We start from the raw sequence: 19,149 nt of genomic DNA on the forward strand, positions 1-19,149 counted from the left end.
TAGACTGATATAGACTAGGATGAGCAGAATACATGATAGCATGGATACAGTATGTCAGTGATTACATCATAAAGTGTGTGTCCATAAAAAAAGTCACATTATCCACACAAAGACACTATCACCCTGTGTACCCCTTGGTGGCTTTGAATTCCCTATTTACCCATGCTGCCTGGACCATGCAAAGATCCATATCCAGTTGTCAGATCTAAGTCTACAGGAGTGCAAAGGACCCTTGAATAAGATGGTCTTAAGAGTCAAGAGTTACAAATCAATTTTTATTCATAAGGAATACAATTTACAAAAAACAGGCATAAAATGAACAACTAAAATGGTATAAAAATGAAAAACAGTAACAAGAATATATAACTATGAAATAACAAAAAGAAAACTTCAATGAAAATCATAACCAAAAACATTTCTTAACAGCATTTTCTTAATGAACATTTAGAAACACAGTTGTAGTGCTGTTTCTCCTCTAGGACAAGACGTCAAGGCTGTCTCCTCAGATGTCTCTCAAATGGTGTTGTCCGTATGAGAAAGGAGAAAGACCTCAACCAGACAGGCTGGCATACGGATACATAAATGTAGGGTCTCTAAACATTGAGGAAATTATCTGAGAAGAAGAATATTCACCCACAAAAAGTCTTTGACTGTGAGGATTGTGTCACAGGGAACTCCTGAGAGAGAAACTCATTCCTCAGGGGGCTGTCTTCCTGGGATCCGTCCTATTCCATGTCTCCTGCAGTTCCTGAGACCTGGGAGAAGAAGGCAGCTATTAAGACACGGATATGGTGGGGACACGCATACCAGCTCTCAAGTTGCTGCCTTCAGTCATGTGATATGTTATTCCTCTGTCACCATTTCTGGACTGCAGTTTCAAAAAGGGCAGAGAAGTATAATTGCCCATAATTCAGTTTCTGAAAAGTGGTTAATATCCCAGAATACTTGTGCATAGACAGAGCAATGAATAACTCTATCACATGAGGAGGGTGACTGATTGGGTGTGGGGACATTAGAAAGATGATAGGGGAAGCAAAGATGTATCCAATAGGCAAATGGTATTAGACATTGTTAATCTGACTCAGCTGCTTGTTCCTACCACATTTTGCTGGGTCTGGAGGTTTCTGGTCTTCTCCTGTTCGTCTTCATCCTTCGGGTTCAACTCAAACAAATATCGCTGTAACTCCTTGCACTCCTGCTTCAATGTGACCAACTTCTTCTTCATACATGCCTGGTCCATCAGGAGCCGGCTGTGCAGGTTGCTGGAAACACACTCTGCATAGTAAGATCCTGTAGCCTCTTCCTCCCATTCCAACTGCCAAATCCCACAAACTCCACCAGGACCCAGATACCCATAAAGACTTCATAGAATACATCTCCATACATGTAAGGCTGCTCCACAAACAGCAAACGGCCAATCCAGGGAAGAATAAATTGTTTCTGTGACCCAAGCACCTAACAGTCCATGTCTCTCCAAAAGAACAAGGGATCTACAACTATCCATGAAAGCCCAATGCATCGGGGCAACATCAATTAGTAGGCAGTAAAAAACCGCAAGAGGACAGTAGAACCAAGGGAGGTCATGCTAACCATGTGGTCCACACATTGAGCTTTGTTAAACCTGATATGACCCCAGAGGCCCAGGTCGGCCTAATAACACTCTGATGCCTGAATCAGTATAGTTCTATCCAGAGCCTTCTAAAGATGCATAGACACTGTGCTGAGAAGTCACAGTCTCTTATGGAACTGAAACTGAGTCCAAAAGACCCACGGCACAGTGATATTTAAACAGCAGAAGACATGGACCCAGAGCTGCAGGCTCTCCAGTCCAGAACAAAGAGAGGCAGCAATGGATATTCCACAAGTGATGGGCCCTTCTGACCAGTACTTACCGATAGAAGTTAATCTCCTTCTTGAGCTCCTGAAATTTCTCACGATGTTCAATGTTCTTTGTGTCTAAGTTGTGCAGTAATGAAATGACCTCTTTCTCCTTTATCTTCAAGTTTTCATAAAATGGATTTGGCCTGAAGTAGGGGCTGGCCCCAGGAAGATAGAACCCAATGAACATCGAGGTTTAGGACTATATGAACTCAGTCTGTGTCCTGTACTACCCCAGCCCTGGAAGGACACTTTCTGAATTCTACATATTTGGATCTTCTTCAGCTTCAGAAACTTGGAATTGTGTGCCCAGGACAACAGAAGCTAAGCACCCAGATAAAGGGTTCCCTGGCTCACTTTTTTGAATCAGGAGGGCTGGATCTGCATTCAAACCTGTTATGCTGTCAAGAGCCTAGGCCACAGAGCTTACCCAACCACACACACACACACACACAAACACACACACACACACATCCAGAAACCTCTGATTTCATTTTTCCTGTTTTGACAAGTGGAATGCTACAAGCCGAATAACTAATATTCTAGAGGCAGACAGTACACATAATTCTGGAGATAAGACCAGATATTGCCACAAACTTATAATCTGCCCAAGGCATACAAGTGTATAGACAAATGTGACCACACAGGCAAAGAACTGTACTGTTGAAAGTGGGGCTTCCAAAATAAAGCACTTACACCTCCATGAAACTATTATACAGGTATATCCTGAGGTCAAAAAACAGACCCCTAAATTCCAAGGGACAGGGGACATAGAAACATATAAAAGTTGTACATATGCATGCAGACCTGTGAACACACAGACACACAAACTGGGACACACCCACAAGAAAAGAAAAGTAAACAGACTCAGAGAATGAGAAAGAGAGACAAATATGGAAAGAGCACAATGAGAATCAGTAGAAATGTATGCACCATTACTGTCTCAGTGTTTAAGGCACACAGACAAGAAGGAACAGGCCTGAGCCTCAGGCCTTCTAGTTAAGCATGGAGATGAACAATGTGGGACCTGTTACCTAAGGGTGCTGCCATGAGATGATAGCATTCAGTCACCTTCCTAGCAAGTACAAACACTGTCCACAAACTCACAGCACCTAGAACCTTGCAAACTGCCACCTGTCAAGGGCTTTCCAATTGTACACTGGGAACTCATGCTCCAGTGACGTTATCCCTGAATTCTTCACTCAGATCACAAGTTCAGATTTTCAACAGGTGGAATCAGAGAGTCCATTTCCAAACTCACTCCTCACTAAGGGTCAGGTTCTGAATCTCCTCTCTATGGGAGATGAGGTTTAGAACAAGGTCGTTTGTTTGGAGCAATGCATACCTCTTGCTCATGGATCCACCTGTCACATAAAGGAGGCCATCTGTCAGCTCATTTCTCTCCTTAGTAGTTAGCTCCAGTTCTCTATTCAGCCTCTCCTCTTCCTCGTTGGCCTGCACCTTGTTTAGGACATTTTCAGGGGATGACGTCTGTCTGCAGGCCTCTGTAGGTAGAATAACACAAGTGAACCCACATGGGGCGAATGCATAGAGCATACACAGACCACAGTGAGGTCCAAACAGGAGAACATGCTTGGAAGCCAGTGTCACTGCAAGGAATTTGGTCTATGTGTAAGAGGCATCCTAAGTGGATCACAGTTCCCCCACTACTATATAGAGACCAAGAGATGTAAGCAGCCAGGTGTTCCCTATGCCTGCCCACACAGGCTTACAAGTACCAGAGAGATGCCTTCTCCAGGATTATTATCAGGTACGCAGGCTACAACCTGGTTTCAGGACCCTCACCCCTCTGGTTTCAGAAGTCAGATCATCAATTCAGCATCCACAATGACTTGATTGATCAGGGATACTCAGATATCCTACACTGTTACTCTCGTCCAATAACTTTGCATTAAAAATTCATGTAGGGGGAGGACATGGTCAACAGACTTATTAATTCCCCCTACTGAAATGACAAATGCCCCAGAAGTGCCAGTAGGTTACAGGCTCTTTCTCTACCTGCCCCATATAGTTGGCTACTGTAGAAAAATATCTGCCACACAGAACCTCTAATGTATGAAGGTAAGATTGGTCCCGTCAGCCAGAGGTAGTCAGAGGAGTTCTAAGAATATAAGGTCATGGCCAGGAGCACAATTCTCTCCCTCTTACTACTGTCAGATAGTCACTGAATTTAAAGAAGCAATGAAAGTGAAGTACATTGATGCCCTGTTTAATTCAGAAAAGTTATACCCTCCATGACTACTTATGGTGTTATTATATCAATTTAACATACTGAATGCACTGTAAAAGTAAAGAATAGAAGTTCACCCAATAATAGCATAGGCATTGCCATATCCTCCATGTGGTTATGGAGAAAATAATGATGTGAAAACCTTGACTTTCAGGAATTGTGATAATCATGGAATTCAATATCTGTAGAGATGTTCCAGTGGTTGTGGCCCATTGCTAAAAAGGCCAGGTGAAGGCCCCCACACTCACTCCTGACAGGAAGCTCAACATACACTGCCCAGAACTTACTCCACATTCCCCATGTCCTGTGTCCATCATTACCTTTAGGTTTCGTTTGCTTCACTCTAGACTCTTCTCTATCAACATCAACTCTCCCAAAGCGCCTGAGAAGACGGGCAAACATGCCTGTGGATATATCCTTTGGACACTAAGAGAAAAAGTAGGGAATTGGTTGTCACAACGATACTGGTGACATCACAGGGATTCCAAGGTCTCTCTAGGAGACAATAGAATGTCCACGAAGGGACGGCTGATGTCATGGATAACAGACTTTACCTCCCTGCTAATGTTCTCCCTGTACTGAGCAAAAGCTGATGTGCCCTTTTCAGGGGACTTCCCTGTGGCATAGCCACTGAGCACCACATGCTTCCAAAGCCAAATTTGGCTATAGGCTTGATTGGAAAAACCTAAGTCATTGCTATGTATCTAAATGAGTGCTTCCTCCCAAATCCCTGCACAGAAATGTTTCATCCTACCTCAAATTCTCCTCAGTCAGCAATATTACCCATTAAAGATTACTGAGAAATCACACCAGTTCCTATAAGTAGCCAAAGAGGTCTCCTGTCTCATGATGTGCAGGTGCATGAAATCACACCCAGAAATAGCCTGTAGGGTAGGTTGCAATGTGGGTGTGTGTTATAGGTACAACCTGAAGCTTTGTGCTTAACATTTGACAGTTGCCACCAGATTCCTTAGGAGAAAGAATTGCATTCATTATGGTCCTGGCAACAATGTGGTGATCTGTTAGCAGAGGAAACTGAAATATTGGATCCACCAGTGAATGCACCCTCAGGCTGAGTGTGGGGCTCTCCTCTTTGCACTTAAGTTACCAAAGTAGGATTGCTTACAGGCCTCTCTAAGCTATAACGTGTGATTTCATCTGAAAAATAAAATAGTCAGCAAATGTGGGGGGGGGGGGATGCAGCCAAAGGAGTTGGACAAGCCTAGAGATATAACTCAGTGGACAGAGTAAGAAACAAGCATCTTCACTCCTGTTTCATGGATCACCCTACAAAACACAAAAGCATCTATCCTACTAAAAAAAAAAAAAAACAGTTATTTTAATGAATGCATACACTAATACTGTTTACAGTATTAGTGGCAAAGCTCAGATTTTGGGGGCAGATCCATGACTTGAACTATCTTCCTGACAACATATAAAGCAATAAATAAATAAATAATAAATAAATAAATAAATAAATAAGAAAAAAACACAAAAATAAAAAACACAAAAAGCACAAGCCTCTCATGTGAAGTTACAGAAGAGTGATCCAGTGGTCACTTCTGACCAGGCCATTTTAGCTATGACAGTGCATAGTGACCCTTAATTTGATGGGTCCTATATAAAGCTTTGTGCAATATTGTCATTTTAACAAACCTCATCCAGAACATACATAACGACACAGGATATGATTGCCATGTCCTTGCTGTGTATCAAGTTATTTTTCTGTGTCCTTGATTGTCAGGCATATTACAGCAACAATCTGAGATGGCTGGTAGACTTGGAAGAAAGTGGATATGAAAGATCTCTGTTAGATATCAGTACAGCCATTTCTTAAGCATGAGAATCTTTTAAGCTGGCCCTCGTTTAGCCCCTAGACGTTAGACAATAGACCAGAAAGTACAGAAAGCACATTCCCACCCACTCTCTAGGAAGCTGCCCGACCATAAGAACAGAGGGTATAGAACATATTTACTGCAGGGCAATTACAAGACAGGAAACATCTCTGGGAAGCTGACTGACCACTATAGAAGTGCGATATCCTTGGTACTGAATGCAGCTGTGCTATAGGCTGACATCGCTATAGCCTTGTCCTGGGAACTCCAGAAGGGAAACACCTGCCAAGACAGATATCCTTGGTCCTTGTCCTGGGAACCCCAGGATAAGAAAATATATATCAAGTCAGACGTCCTTCCTACTGAAATAGCTACATTGATGTGGTTACGGCCTTATCCCAGGACGAGAAACATCTGCCTAGGTATTCTTGGCACCGAAATAGCTGAGCTAATGAAACTGTGTGATCGTAAATGACTGTTTAAACTGTACATTTCTGTTGTTCGAGGCTCCTCACATCCCTCCTGCGTGTGGACCATGTCGAGCCCCAGTGCATTGGTATCCCAAAGTAAACCTCTTGTTTTTACATCAAGACTGAGTCCTGTGTGTTCATGGGGTGGTGATTGTCCTCAGGACTGGAGCGAGAGTCTCCTCTGTCTGAGGGTCTTTCAGATAAAGCTATAGTTGTGGGTTACACACCTCAGCTCTCATTGGCTAATGCTGTCCTCACAGTCCTTGGAGGCCCCTTTGTAAGACTACCTGTTGGAAAGTAGAAGCAGCTTTATTTGAGCTCAAAGTGAACCTGACGAGCAGCGTAGAGAACAAGATGGGGTAATTGAGAACCTGTCTAAAACCAGCACAGAAACCCACCCTTCAGTCAAAGTATTATCTACCAATTCTTGAATTTTTACCATTCTCTGCCAAACAGTCTTTCATTCAGGAAAGGTAGAAAAAAAACTGGAAATGATCTTTGTATTCTAAGGACCTTGATCTGTCTTTCCTTAGGTCCACGTTAAGAACAAATGAAATGGGTATCACCATCTGAACAACTTAGTATCACCTACTCAGCATTTCTAGCCTAATACTGTGCCTATGGCAATCTCAAGCTTCCCTGAGTGTTGCTGCCCCAGCAAGAAGAATGAAGAACTGAGGTCAAACCCCAGTGAACCTTTCATGGGTTAGAAGAAAGCCATCAGAGATACTGCACTTCTTTGTCCTTAGATTAAATCAAGATGATACAACGTGAATCTATTGGGCTATTCAACTATACATCTTCCTCACAAACCCACCTATCTGAGTTCATTGCTTGGCAGAATTCATGCCCCACCATCCTAGATATTTCTTGATTCATTGCTGCCAAGGGCCAGGTTTCCTGAGTTTTGTTTTTTATAGAATTGGGTGTAGTCAATCATAGTTGCCCTCTGTAAGAAATGACAAATATCTATAATAACTGACCACACTGTACTTGTGTATACAAGTACAGTAGTGGAAAATTCAGCATAACTGAGGAGTGGGAAATCACCACTGTGTCCTGGCCTTTCTCTGCCCATATCACAGCTCACAGGCGGCTGGGGCAAACCTTGAGTTCCTCTGTAGAAACAGAGTGAGGTTGAATGGACACTGAGCAGGCAGAGCAACACAGCTGAGGCAACTCAATTCCAGCAACAAATGCATTATTTGTTTCCCATCTTAACAGCTCCTTTTGAGGACTTGTCCCCACACCTAGCTTAAACACAGCATTTTCATACATGCCCGCCTGCTATTTCATATTGTTGCTGTAATATGCCTCCACATCATAGATTTCAAAAAAATATATACCTAACACTGAGAAGGGTGATGCTTGTCAACAGCTAGTGCGTTGGGGGCCCAGGTACGGTCACAAATAACCAGGACACAGGGGATGCAGAGCAAAGGCAGATGCAACTGCATGCAGCTACAAGCTTATTAACCCTTATATAGGCATGAATATGCATTACCTCACATTCCCTTTTGGCAAGATATAATAAGGTCGTTATTCCCATGATACCAGGAACGACTGAGGCAAGACTAGGCAAAGAAGTGAGAGTAAGCTAAGGCTTCTCCTTAAAATATCTGTATAGCAAATCACCCCTCTTCTAGTATCACAATCTACTTGTCATAACCCAGAGAGCATGAGAGCTGCTTCCACAAAAAACAGACACAGTACAGCATAGTGTAAGGTAAAGTGAGAAAAACATTTCCTTCTCAAGGGCAGCGTTCCAGCCCCTGCTTGCATCTCTCAGCCATCTTTCCTTGATCCTGTCTGGGAAGTGTATCTCAGTGACTCCACAATTTCTCTCTTTGTCCTTTTGTTTTAAAAGTAACACTTTCTATAACATAGCTAATTGTCCTTGAAGGGGTTTAATCATGCAAAAAAAAAGCAATATAATATATAATGTATGCAACCTTTAATGAGTGTATCTATTTTCTTAGGGGTATTATTCAGATACCTTCCCAGATCTGGATTTAACTTTGGTAATTGTTATCTGTCTACAAAATCAACAATATCGAATAAATATTCCAGTTTTCTGGCGTAAAGTCCTGGGGAGTAAGAACTAATGATTTTGGAATTTGCTCGGTGTCTATTGTTATGTCCCTCATTTCATTTCTGATTTTTAATTCATGTATTGTCTCTCTTGTGCATTGTTAGTTTGAGGAAGGGGTTGTCTCTCTTGTGGATCTTCTCAAAAAAAAAAAAAGAGGAAGAAAAGAAAAAGACAGCTCTTGCTTTCCTTGACTTTGTATTTTTCTCTTTGTTTCTAAAGGCTTGATTTCAACCCTGAGTTTACTCCTTTCATCAGATCCTACCAGACTCTCTATGGGATGAGGCTTTGCCTCACTTGGTAACAGCAGCATGGAAAAAATGAAGCTTCTGCTGATCTCTGTTGTGGTGTTGCACATCACAATCTCACCGAAAACCATGCATAGCCTGGTTTTAGGCTCTATTAAAGCAGCCCAGTATTTCAGTGTTACCTGCAAGGTGCCATGGAACGGTAGTAACATAATTCTGCATGCACATCGACAGGTTTCTCCACGGTCTTCTGGGTCATTTGATAATAATTTATAGTGAGTTCATGGATGAACACACACACACACACACACACACACACACACACACTTTACTTACATGGTGCATATTCTTTGCACACCAAAAAGAAAGTGAGAATTACTGAAAATGCACCAATAGTGCAATCGATGGAGGGAGCTGTGGGGAAGCTGGGGCTTAGAGTTACTTAAAAGACCGATGCAGATTCTCCTTCTATTGGAGGAGAAACTTGATAGACAATGTGGTTCTTTATTTTCTTTCTCTAGAGCACACAGGACTAGGGTGGCAGCTAGGGCTTTGAGCATGTTTGGCAAGTACTGTAGCACTGAATTAAATCCTAGGGCTGGAACCCTATTAATCATCTACAACAATTACAGGGCAGGCTGGATGACGACACTCAGCTGACAATGTGGACATCTCAACACAGTCACTGGACAATGGCTGACACACTTGTCTGAAGACTGGAAATGTTTCTCGATCTTGGAGAGGAAAGAAGGACCCTCCAACTACACAGTCCTCTAAGGAAGTTTATTCAGGTGAGGGATGACAGGGACTGTTTTGTCTCATGTCACGCATGTCAGTAGAAAATATCCTAGGTATTGGATGCCGCTGTTAGCATTAACAGAACAAAGCCCATAGTGTTGGGAAGGATAATAAATTATGAGTAGGATTAGAAAACCCCAAGCCTCTTCCAGGTTCTAGGAGAGCAAAAAAAAAAAAAAAAAAATACCACGAAATACAGCATTAATGTGATAGTTTGGTTAAATCTAGTTACTAGTTTCTATTGTGATACCTATTGTCAGTGCCTGTGCCAACAGTGTGTGAATATCAGGTGTAGGTTTGTGGAGTTGAAAGAAAACACTTACACGGGTCACCCCTTTTTAGCGAGTGCCACCAAGGCTTTACTGAGATCTCCTTATATACCAAAGGCAAAAGCCGTGGAAAATCAACAAGGCAGGTGAAAATCCCCAAACAGGAAAATAGGACAAGTCTGTGTGGTGAAAGTTCCAGCCCAATCAGGGGCATAAACAGCTTCTTAAAAACAAGAAGCAGGAAAGCTCAGTGGGGAGGAAGGGTGCCATGGAAAATCCCAGCCCCAAATCAGGGGCTAAGAGCAGCTGTCAAAGGTGTAAACAATTTCTTCCTATAGCAGGCTGAAAGGCTCAGTGAGGGGGGAGGGAAACACCAAGGTAGGGCCCAACAGGAGCCTTCAATGGTGGCTCTAATGTTTCACTTTCCTATGCCAACTGGCTTCCACACTGTTTCTAGCACCATAATGATTTCAAGTCTTCCTCCTAAGGAATTTTGTGGCAACCGTTGAATGCTAAGCACAAGGCTTCATGAGTGTTCCCCTAACACACACCCACATTGCAACCTTCCATGCAGGCTATTTCTTGATGTGATTTCAAGCACCTGTACATAATAAGACAGGAGAACATTTTGAGTGCATATTCAAACTGGTATTATTTCTCAGGAATTTTTAATGGCTAATATTGGTGAAGAAGGATAATTTGAGTTAGGATGAGACATTTTTGGGCAGGATTTGGAAGGAAACATTCATTTAGATGCATAAGAATTACTAAGGTTTTTATAATCAAGCCTAGAGGAAAATTTGGCTTTGGAAGAAGGAGATGCTCAGTGGCTCTGCCCCGGGAAAGTCTCCTGGAAAGGCCACCTCAGCTTATGCTCAGTACAGGGAGAACATTAGCAGGGAGGCAAAGTCTGCTCCCCATGACATCTGCTGTCCCTTCTTGGACATTCTATTGTCTCCTACAGAGTACTTGGCGTCCTCTGTCACCAATGTTGTAGTGACAACCAGTGCCCTAGTTTCTCTCAGTCCGAGTCTGGCAGATACATCCTAAGACATGTTTTCCAGTCTTAGAAGTGTTTTGGGAGGGGCGAATGTCAATTGTGGAGAGACTAGGGTGAAGGAGTCTGACCTTTCGTCTCACAGAAATGATGGACAAAGAAAGTGGTTCTGGGGAATGTGGAGTAAGTTCTGGGCAGTGTCTTTTGAGCTTTCTGTGGAGGTGGGGTGGGGGGAGGGATGGTGGGGGTCCTGCAAGCTTAAGCTGACCTTTCTAGCAATTGGCCACAACAACTGGAGCATCTGCAAAGGAATTGAATTTCCATGAATATCACAATTCCTGAAAGTCATGGATTTCAGAACATTAATTTTCCCATCCCCAAAGAAAGGATATGGTAAGGCCAATGCTACTATTCTGTGAACTTCTGGCCTTTACTTTTAAAGTTGATTTGTGGCTTGTTTTTTGTTTGTTTATTTATTTATTTAGTTGGTAATATTATTTATTGCCAAAGTCAAACATCTGGGTTACATCCTGGGACCCACATGACAGAAGGAGAGAAATGGCTCCTGAAAGTTGTTTGGTCATGTGCTGCACACACACATACACACACACACACACACACACACACACACACACATACACACACACACAGACAGACACTCATACTCATACTCTCACTCATACACACACAAACTTTAAAGCAATAGTAATTTTTCTTAATAGCTTCTCGGCCTTTTGGCTAAGATCAAGTGTAGTAATTTTTCTTAGAGTCTGATATAATTGGTTCTAATACAAAGACAGCCTGAGTGTAGTTACTATATAATTAAATAGTACTCATGCTCTCAGGCAAAGAGTTTAAAGTTTATAGGTACCTAATAAACTCGCATTGGGACATATAAAGAACATTTAAATGTTCAGCAGAAATACAAAGAACAACTAATTTAATTTGTTAAAAGTGAAAGCTTATACAATTCTGAAGGTTTTTATGCTGGTTTTATTATACATGTAACTATGAAAAGAAAACATACATACTTGATCAATGAAATGAGGAAGAGTGATTTAATGAACAGAAAAGTGGATGGTACTTCAAAATTTCCATGATTACATATTATCTATTTAATTCCCTCCACAATAGCAAGAAACGGACATTATTATTTATGCGACATTACAGATACATAAACCGAGAAAATATTGTTTGGCCTGATTTTCTGAGCTTTTTAAAGGTTTAGTTAATTGACAGAGCTGTGCTTTAAAATTAGGGTCCATATTCTTCTGTTTTAAATGTGTGACACTTTTCTCTTTTTTTCTCCATCTTTATTAAATTGGGTATTTCTTATTTACATTTCAATTGTTATTACCTTTCTGGGTTTCCAGGCAAACATCCCCCTAACCCCTCCCCCTCCCCTTCTCTATTGGTGTCCCCTCCCCATCCTCCTCCCATTGCCACCCTCCCCCCCCAACAAGCCCCTTCACTGGGGGTTCACTCTTGGCAGGACCAAGGGCTTCCCTTTTATTTCTAGTGGGTGCTGCTCTCCCTGCTCCGTGGGAAGTGGATGGGGGGAAGGCCCGGGCCTGAGGTGAGTTGGAACTGGGGTAGAAAGGCATAGGGCCTCCTAGGTGAGAATGCCAAACCACCACTGCTGCTGCAGCCACCATGGAGAAGCCCTTGTTCCTGCTGCAGGGAGGAGAGTCTGGTGGCCACAAGATGGCTGAAGGGGAGCTGAGAGTGGACAGCTTCATCACCCGCCTGCTGGAGGTATGAGGATATCGTCCGGAAAAAATTGTGCAGATGACTGGAGCAGAAGTCCGAGGGCTGTGTATCACGTCTCGTGAAATCTTTCTTAGCCAGCCAACAGCTGTGAACACAGGTTTCTTTTGGAGAGCAGGCCTGTGCAGGCCCAGAACCTAGGTGGGACAGTTCAAGCTACCCTTTTTCCATGGCCAATCTCAGATCATATTCAGAAAGTATTTCTTGGGCTAAAGAGAAGGCTTAGTGGTTAAGAGCACTGACAGCTCTTCCAGAGGTCCTGAGTTCAAATCCCAGCAACCACATGGTGGCTCACAACCATCTGTAATGAGATAGGATGCCCTCTTCTGGTGTGTCTGAAGACAATCACGGTGTACTTGTATATAATAAATAAATAAATAAATAAATCTTTAAAAAAAAAGAGTATTTCTTCCAGGTGATGGATTTCCAATTTATGGAATTGAACTAACTTACTGATGGTGGAAGTGACACAGAGAGTTAAAGTACAGAAGGAATAATCCAGAATATCCACCAACAGTTGCTGTCACACCAGGACTTTTAAAAGCTCAGCTGCTAGAGAAGCAATGTAGTCTTTGGTTATTCTCAAGCTTAGGTCTTCTAGTCATTATAAGCTGACCATGACGCAAAAAGAGTCATCTATATCAAAATAGAGAATAGTAACTAGATTCACACCACACTATCACATTACTACTGTATTTGAGGTTCTCAGTTAATATCCAAGAACCTGGAAGAGGCCAGGGCCTTGCTACACATACTCATAATTTATGTCCCCATTGTCAGCTGAGATTCTTCATGCAGCCTGGGGTCAAGGAGGTCATCCCACAAAGCACAAAACACCCATCTCAGGTAAATATGTATGGTTTATTGAATCCAAAACATCCATGAATTTCAGGACACAATTAAATGTTGAAACCTAAGGATAATAGATATAGAAGAGAATTAAGATTTCTAGTTCATAGATCCAGTAAACACATTCAACAAATCATAGCAGCAAACTTCCATAAGGTAAAGAAAGAAAAGGCCATAAAGGTACAACAAGCCTACAGGACATCAAACTAATTGTACCAGAAAAATTCCTCCATTCACATAATAATTAAAACGCTAAATGCACAGATCAAGAAAGAACATTAAAAGGGGTAAGGTATAAATATCTAGTAACAAATAAATTCAGACGTATCTGAATTACACCAGACTTCTCAACAGAGATTCTAAAAGTCAGAAAATCTTGGGCAGATGTAATGCAGACACAGGCTCCTATATCCAGCATAATCCTCAATCACCATAAAAGGAGGAACCAGGATATTTATGACAAAACCAAATTTAAACAATTCTTTTCTGTAAGAAAGCACAACTGAGGCTAATAGGAGGAAAACTCCAAGACAATGAACTAAACTATACCCAAGAAAAACCAAGAAATTAATCTTCTCTCAATAATTTAAAAAAAGAGAAGCACACAAACATAATTTCACCTATAACCAGAAAAAGAAGAGAAAGCAGCAATCATTGGCTTTAATATCTGACCAGATCCTCTTTCCCTAATCCCCAAGCTCCCAGGGGCCAAACTGCCAGCCAATGTGTATGCAAGGATGCTCTATAGTTCAAGGTGAGGCCTGTTGCCCACCAAAGGCAGATCCTAGAGGTGTGAGGTGGGAATGGATATGTGTGGGTGGGGGAGCACTGTCACATAGGCAAAGCTGAGCAGAAATGGGATGTAAATTTGAAGAGGGGAGTCTGGAAAGCAGGACAACAGTTGAAATGTAAATAAATAAAATAACCGATTAATAATAATAGCCAAAAATAAAATAACAAGTAAAAAGGTAAATGAAAATTAAACCAAACCAACCAAACAAACAAACAAAAATCCCTGTAGTGTATTGGTCTAATTCTGCTTGTATTTTAATGCTAATTTGTGGAACTCAGGACTGGTTAACCCCAAATAACTGACCCTGATCCAGTTAACTGTGATTATAAAGAAGCTAACAGCCAACAGCTGCACAGCAGAGAGATGGGGGAGGTGAGCTTTGAGGGCTTTGCTAGAGAAGATCATGAGGAGGGAAGAAGGAAGAAGAAGCTGCCATAGAATAAAGGAAGAACGTGTGATGGAGAGGAGAGAGGAAGAGGACAGCAGCCATGGTTAAGGGAGAGGAGATCCTGGTCCTGAGGGCTGTCCAAGTGGAACAAAGAGCAGCCAAGATGCTACACAGCCTGTAAGAGTTAGCGTTATTGTTTGGAAAGTAGATCTGATACCATGGAGGGCAGGCAGCTGCCCAGCTACTGTGCTGACTAATGCACACTAAAATAAATTTAACACAATATGTATAACCAGTAAGACAGCTCTCTAGAGGATCCTAAAAGGAATACTTTAGTTTGAAGGGAAGGACAAAATACCAGAGAACACGGGATAAATTAATAAAACTAGGAAAGTTAATCAAAGAAGACTGGGAAAACCACAAAAATTAACAAAATGACAAAATTTAATACATAGGTTTAAATAATAATTACATATCACTAAACTCAATATCTAGGGTGGTGGGGCATGAATTCTGCCATGGTCTGAACTCAGAAAGGTGGGGTGGGAGAAACATATCTGGTTAAATAGTCCACCCACATTGTGTCAATGTGATTTAATCTAAGGACAAAGAAGTGGAGCATCTCTCACGGCTTTCTTCTAACCCCTTGAAAGGATCACTGGGGTGTGGCCTCAGTACTTCATACTTCTTGCTAGGTCAGGGAAACTCAGGGAAGCTTGAGATTGTCATAGCACAGCATTAGGCTAGATATACTGAGTAGATGATACTAAGTTGTTCAGATGGTGATATCCATTTGCATGTGTTCTTAATGTGGACCTAAGGAAAGAGAGATCAAGGTCCTTAGAATAGAAGGAACATTCCCAGTCCTTTTCTACCATTCCAGACTGAAAGGCTGGTAGGGAGAAAGTGGTAAATAATAAAGAATTAATAGATGATGCTTTGAATGAAGGGTTGGTTTTTGTGCTGGTTTTAGACAGGGTCTCACGTATCCATGTTGCCCTCTCCCTGGCTGGCCCGGTTCACTTTGAAGTCAGTGCTTCCATTTCCAATAGACAGTCTTACAAGAGGGGCCTCCGAGGTCTCTGAGGACAGCATTAGCCATTGACAGTTGAGGTGTGCAACCCACAACTATAGTTTTAGCCACTTTGTTCCATGTCTACCAGCTATTTCAGATTGTTGCTGTTCTATGCCTGACAATCAAGGACACAGAAAAATAACCTGATAGAGAGCAAGGACATGGTGATCACATCCTTGCCTCTGCTGTATGTTCTGGATGAGGTTTGTTAAAATTCCAATATTGCAAAAAGCTTTATATAGGGGCCATCACATTAAGGGTCACTGTGCAGTGTTTCATCTAAAATGGCCTAATCAGAACTGACCGCCAGACAACACTTCCTGCGAAGTTCCTATGAGAAGCTTAAGTTTTTTGTGTTTTTTCTTCTTCCTTCCTTTCTTTCTTTCCTTCTTTCTTTCTTTCTTTCTTTCTTTCTTTCTTTCTTTCTTTCTTTCTTTCTTTCTTTCGCTTTATAGGTTTAGAGGAATGTATTTTGGGCCACGGATCTGCCCATAGTATCTTAGCTATGGATGTGATCAATCAGTGTTAGTGTATGCATTCAATAAAATGTCCATTTTTGACTAAGGTAGATGCTTCTGTGTTTTGTGGGGTGACCCATTGTCAATGTGTAGTGAGTTGGGGCCCTGGGTATGGTCGCATACCCCCAGGACACAGGGGGTGCAGAGCAAAGGCAGAAGAAACTGCACGCAGTTGCAAGCTTTATTAATCCTTATTAAGCTAAGAATATGCATTACTACAATTTTCATTGTGTCAAGATACCATAAGATTATTATTCCCAGGATACCAGGAACAATGAGGGAAGATTAAACAAAGAAAGACGAATAAACGAAAGCTTCTCCTAAAGTTATTCATATAACGAATAACCTCTCTTATTATAATCAAAATATACTCACCATTACCAAGAGAGCGTTAGAACCACTTCCACAGAAACGGGACACAGCAGAACATAATTTAAGGCCAAGTGAGAAAAACATTTTCTTTTCCAGGGCGGCATTCCAGACCCTACTTGAATCTGTCACCAGGCCTTTCTTGACCCTGCCTGGGAGCTGCATCTCTATGTCTTAACAATTCCTTCTTTTTTCTTTTGTTTTAAAGTAACACTTTACATAACATAGCTAAAGGTCCTTGTAGGGGTTTAGTCATGTAAAAATAAAGCAACATAATACATAATGTACATAAGATTATGGCAAAACTAGCTCCTCCCATGCTATGGAAAATCCTTTGAAGCCAAGCCTTGGGATCTAATCCTGTCAATTGATCAGCCAATAATTTCGCTATTTCCATAGGGGTAGTATCTTCTAGCTGTTTACCAAAAGACATTCGAACATCATATTTCAAGGCATTAATTACTTTTGAAGCACTTTCATTACCCTCTAAATAGGCTTGAATTAACTTCCAATCATGTTCTGTGTCATTATCCATATATTTACTAACACAAAATTGGTAGGATTTCATCATGATAAGCAATATAAACCCGATAACTGGCATTGGCTGCAGCAGAAGAAACCATGAGTAAAACACACATTGCTGAGAATAAGTGCTCAGCAGTAAAGGACTTTCCTGAAGGAGACAAAATTATTCCTTTCAGTGCTTAATCGCTTCACCTGACCCCACCTAGGTAATAGGGTTGTCACTGCACGGATCCTTATCCATTGTTGTTTGTGGACACTAAGAGAAGCCAGGGCCTCAGTAATGGAGGACACCTCCTCATCTCCTGAGAACATCAATCAGGAGAAAATGTAGCTGGTTTAACTGGATTCCTTTGAGGGTAGGGAGCAGTTCTTATTATTCTGTGCTTGGATCCATCTCCCGGGTAACCAGAATAGTCTCCCATCCTGTAATGAGACAAAACCCTCTCCCCTACATACAATGATGTCCCTTCCTGTCATTCAGCATCCCGGGCAATTTTTATCCATACTGTCTGTTCCATGCCTTCTGGGGGTAAGTTCAACAAAGTGTCTATCTGCTCTTGATATAACTTCACCTTGTGGTAAATTAAGAAAATTAATAACGTATAATGCTTGTGCCATATAGCTCTGGGACTGCTCTGCAAACTCCATTCAGGTTGCATAAGGCCATCTCTTTTCCCCCATTTTAATTTTATAATTTGTCATTTCAGGGTATGGTGAATTCTTTCAACAAAAGCTTGTCCTTGTGTATTGTGTTCTGTACCAGTAATATGTACAATATGATACCGTTGACAAAATTGTTTATATTGATAAGAAATATATGTTGGTCCATTATCAATTTTAATTTTAGAAGGCAGTCCCATAACAGCAGAAGTTTCCAATAGATGCTGTATAACATGAGCAGTGCGTACTCCTGGCAATGGTGTAGCCCACACAAATTTTGAAAAATTATCTATGCTTACATCTATATGTGAAAGGCGACCAAACTCAGAAATATGGGTTTTATCGATCTGACACGATGTATTAAGTTGCATCCTTCTGGGATTAATTTGAGATGGAACACATTTTATACGTGAAGACTGACACATAGGACAATTAGCAATAATTTGTTTGGCTTGAGAATAGGGAAGCTTATATTTAATATGTAAATATCCTGTATTGGCATGATTATGACTGTGTTCTTCTGGGGTAGCAAATGCCACTAATTGATCTACCATATGATTGCCAAGTGTTAAAGATTCTGGAAATTTTGAATGTGATCTAGTATGTGTAATGAATATTCTAGAGTTTCATAATAACAATAGTCCTTTAATATGTGAGAATAACATTTAATATAGGCTTAGATGTAGAAACAACAGCAGTCGCAATATTCTGTACTACTCCTACAACATAAGCGGACTCAGCTATAATATTTTTACGTCATGAGTAAAATCCTGGAATACATTAATTACCGCTAATAATTCATTTTGTTGTACTGACCCAAAAGAAGATTCTTGTCCCCAAAATTAATCTTTGGTCCAATAAGCCATCTTGGTGTTAGAGCCATCTGTAAACACAGTAAAGGCTGATGGTAATGGATCAACAGAAATTAGTGTATTTATCAATTTTTTTTTGTTTTTTAAAGCAATCCCACAATTTACTATGGGGAGGATGAAATTCAATATTTCCAGTGTAAGAAATCATGGCTAATTGAAAAACCTCAGACATCTGCATTAAATATTCCCCTTTATCTTTGCTTAATGGGAAAACAATAGCAGCACAATCATATCCCCACAGAGTAACAGGTCTTTGTATGCCTTGCTGAATAATTAAAGAAATTTGTTCCTCATAATTTGTTAATGTTTGGTTAAAGTTTTATTTAATATATATCCATTCTAAAGGCAACTCATCCTGAGCGAAAGTGCCTGTAGGATATTCAAGAGTATTTAAACATATAATTTAATAACTCTATCTGGATCAATATGTGCCAACTATCCATCTTTCCATTTTCAGAAAAGATACCCTTGCATGCCTTCATATAAGCATTAATATCC

At 41.1% G+C, this 19,149-nt stretch overlaps 1 protein-coding gene and 1 pseudogene across 1 annotated transcript; one reads left to right on the top strand and one right to left on the bottom strand.

The window, feature by feature from the left end:
• Window positions 1-256: 256 nt before the first annotated feature.
• On the bottom strand, window positions 257-18,662 carry LOC147999280 (disks large homolog 5-like). Its single transcript, XM_087596435.1, has 7 exons — window positions 18,596-18,662; window positions 6,152-6,246; window positions 4,450-4,555; window positions 3,224-3,383; window positions 1,893-2,036; window positions 1,100-1,262; window positions 257-755 (listed from the first exon to the last, which is right to left on the bottom strand). The coding sequence occupies exons 3-7, from the start codon at window positions 4,529-4,531 to the stop codon at window positions 726-728; spliced, it is 579 nt and encodes a 192-aa protein (XP_087452561.1). The 5' UTR covers window positions 4,532-4,555; window positions 6,152-6,246; window positions 18,596-18,662; the 3' UTR covers window positions 257-725.
• LOC134483730 (U2 spliceosomal RNA) lies at window positions 11,554-11,722 on the top strand (annotated as a pseudogene).
• Window positions 18,663-19,149: the final 487 nt, after the last annotated feature.

This window comes from Rattus norvegicus, chromosome 19, assembly GCF_021556685.1.
Source record: "Rattus norvegicus strain SHRSP/BbbUtx chromosome 19, alternate assembly SHRSP_T2T, whole genome shotgun sequence".
NCBI classification, from domain to species: Eukaryota; Metazoa; Chordata; class Mammalia; order Rodentia; family Muridae; genus Rattus; species Rattus norvegicus.

Bases quoted from the DNA above. Each gene is read 5' to 3' on its own strand.
- LOC147999280 (XM_087596435.1), bottom strand. From the start codon at position 4,531: ATGTTTGCCCGTCTTCTCAGGCGCTTTGGGAGAGTTGATGTTGATAGA. The intron at 2,037-3,223 runs GTATGCATTGCT...TCCTGGGGCCAG, and splicing joins GGTGGATCCATGAGCAAGAG to CCCCTACTTCAGGCCAAATC. The intron at 756-1,099 runs GTAGGAACAAGC...TTCTTCTCCCAG, and splicing joins TCCAGACCCAGCAAAATGTG to GTCTCAGGAACTGCAGGAGA.